Source organism: Triticum dicoccoides, chromosome 6A (genome assembly GCF_002162155.2).
Source record: "Triticum dicoccoides isolate Atlit2015 ecotype Zavitan chromosome 6A, WEW_v2.0, whole genome shotgun sequence".
In the NCBI taxonomy this organism is placed as follows: domain Eukaryota; kingdom Viridiplantae; phylum Streptophyta; class Magnoliopsida; order Poales; family Poaceae; genus Triticum; species Triticum dicoccoides.
The window spans coordinates 499244580-499247616 of record NC_041390.1 but is presented as its reverse complement, the minus strand read 5'-3'; the positions used below and the strand labels follow the sequence as shown (position 1 = coordinate 499247616).

The window sequence follows — 3037 nt, the reverse complement described above, 5'->3', positions numbered from 1 at the left end:
GGACGAGAAACAGGAGGAGATCGAAGATCGACCTGTTAGCTCGTCGTCGCAGGGGAGGGGTGGGGGTAGGGATGTGCTAAGGATGTTGCCATGTCAACTAGAGAAGGAAGATGATGGATGTAGGGGATCGAGAGGTAGGAGACGACGGCGGCAGGTCGGAGTGGGGTTCGAAGGCAGGCCGAGACGACGGGCATGTTAGGTCGTGCGGGCAGCGCGGTCGATCGCCCGGACGTGTGGGCGATTGTGCCACACACTGGACGCGCGGGCTGTGACTGCCTGCGTCTGGACGTCGTCGTGCGGGCGATGTCGTCTCCGTGCCACACAGGGCGTACGTCACGACCCCACTAGATGCCACACGTGTGGCAGTTATCGGCATCCTAACTAAAACATGAAAGTATACATGAATATGTCATAAATGGGCCATGCGTACTAGAGGCTTTGGCTGACACATGAGAGGTGTGCATATCAGCATTGATTTTCCGTTGCTTAGCACATGGCTGCATTAATCATATGAGCGCAAGTTTGAGCATTAGGCTCATCATAGTGGGAGTAACTTATACTAATGTTATGCATGTGACACTAGTCTAAGTTATTGTGTCTATACTGTAAAGTACTTTCTCTTGTCGTTTTTATTGTGCATATAAGATTTATCTGAAAACAAACTTCAATCATCACCTACTCTTTATTTGTTTCTTTAAAGCAGTGCTCAAACTTAATCACTAGAAATTCAGGGCTCCTTTGGTTCATAGGATTGAAAATTCATAATAATAAAAAAATCATAGGAAATGAGATGACATGCATCTCAAATCTTATGCATAGGAATAGAAAAGAAGACGCCATTTGATTCACATTATAGAATTTTTCCATTGAGTCTAGGTTAATGTTTATTTCTTTATGAAATGTGAAGGATAGAAAGAATTCTTTCATAGAAATAGAATTTCATTCCTACAAACGAAAGAGCTCTGAAGGATTTTTTTTCCTATAGAAAAATTATCTTATGAAAATCTTATAAAATTCCTTCAAACCAAAGGAGGTGTTTAGGCTGCAATGCATAGGATCGAAGACCTACACCGTAATGCGAATTCGTGCAGCGGGGCTTGGTTTTATGATTGGAGATCGATAAGCAGTGCAACAACCCATGAGGGAACACAACTGCCAATTTCTTGAAGAAAATTGAGAATATCACATGAAATTTAAGACGGACATAATAGGGAATGATGCTCTTGCTGTTTCATGTACATTTTCCATAAATTTTTTAGGTACAATCCGTATAGTCGTTACATTATAATCACAAATAGACTAGTTCCAAAACTTTTCTACTATAAGAAAATTCACGGTTTTCGTTCACTTTCTTGCAGATTACCTGAAACCAATGAACAAATCAATCGAGCAGCCTCAAGTAATCCTTGAGGTCGGTTGGGAAGCAAGGGTACTGCCTCCAGAACACGCCGTGGATCCTCACCATCCTCACTGTCTTTTGCTTCGTGGACGGCGCGCTCTCGACGTGCAGCAGCCCCAGCAGCTTCGCCACGGCGCCGGTGAGCACCATGTCCTCGAGCACCTTCTCCGACTGGGCCACCATGGACACGAGCCACAGCACCTTGACGGCCAGCTGCGTGGCCAGATCCGACACCCGCAGCATTGTCCTCGCCACGGCTGCCACCGACAGGTCGTGCTCGGCGAAGGCGAGGCGCCCCTCAGGGCACTTGCACAGCCGCTTGAGAAGCAGCAGTATCCGCTCGGCGACGTGGCGGTCGTCGGCGTCCACGACGAGGAGCTCGACGAGGACGTGCACCGCGCCGACCTCCACGGCCTTGGCGCGGCCGCTCGGCGACCGCTCCACGACGTCCAGGAGCACGTTGAGCGCGCGCGAGCTGAGGCGCGCGGAGACCTCGTCGGACAGGAGCTCGAGGAGGGACTTGAGCACGTCGTCGACGTCGATGCCGGCAGTCCAGTGGTCACCGGCGCCGGCACTGGAGATCTTGGTGAGGATGTCCATGGCGTGCAGCCTCGCCTCCGCGCTGCCGCGCTGGAGCAACACCATGACAGGCCTCAGGCACTCCGGCGCAAGAACGAGCCCCGCCGACGCCTCGTCGGAGAGCGGGAGCGCGGCGAGCACCGCCGCGGCCTCCTCGCACACCGTGAACGCGGAGAAGTCGCCCCCCGCGCCGCTCTCCGCCAGCGCCTGCGCCATCACGCGGCCGACCGCCTCAACGCCGCCCGAGGCGACGAAGATGATCTGCATGGCCACGTCGCCCGCCATGCAGCTCCGCATGCTCTTGAGCGCGGTCACCTTGAACGGCGTCTGCTCGAGGTCGCCCAGCGCCGACCGCAGCCGCTCCTCCTCCAGCATCCTCGTCAGCGGCGTCCCCAGCTCGTGGACCGGACTCGACAGCGACGACGTGGACGGCGACGACGAGGACGACGAGGAGGAGGAGCCGCGGTCGAGCCAGGAGGAGATGACGCGCGCGAGGGTGTGGTTCGGGGTGAGGTCAAGGTTGGCGAGCGGCTGCATGGTGGTCGGGCAGGTGGCCCGGCCGTACGTGAAGAGCCAGCGCTCGATGCTGCGGCGGTCGTAGGTGACGCCGGTGGACACCGTGACGGGCTCCTCCATGAGCTCCATGGAGATGGGGCACAGGAACAGGTGGGGAGGCTCCTCCATGTCCATGTCCATAGATCGCGATGCACACCACACCAACTCGTACTAATGGCCCGTTCCAAGTCTACACGAAGTAGGAGTAGAAATGATGCGACGAGGCTATATGTACCACTACAACCACAACATGTAGGCCGGCAATTCTGCGAGGGAATAGTCAAAGGGGTCATAATTGAGAGAGACGATGCTGGCAATTAGTGCCGAGGAAGCTTAATTCGGGGGAAGATTCACACTAGTATTTTATTGGATTGTTAACCCTGGTTTCATTCCGTCTCTGTTCATACTGGTTTTGGTTGCCGTTGCCGGCGGTTGAGTGCCGAGCACGACGGTGCTTCGCGGCGTGTTCCCTCTCCTCAACGTGAGACGCGCTATGGGATTTCC

The 3037-nt window shown here is 54.2% G+C and overlaps 1 protein-coding gene across 1 annotated transcript; it reads right to left on the bottom strand.

Moving 5' to 3' along the window:
• Positions 1-1207: 1207 nt before the first annotated feature.
• On the bottom strand, positions 1208-2706 carry LOC119319459 (E3 ubiquitin-protein ligase PUB23-like). Its single transcript, XM_037593936.1, has one exon. The coding sequence runs from the start codon at positions 2672-2674 to the stop codon at positions 1382-1384; it is 1293 nt and encodes a 430-aa protein (XP_037449833.1). The 5' UTR covers positions 2675-2706; the 3' UTR covers positions 1208-1381.
• Between the last annotated feature and the right edge of the window lie 331 nt (positions 2707-3037).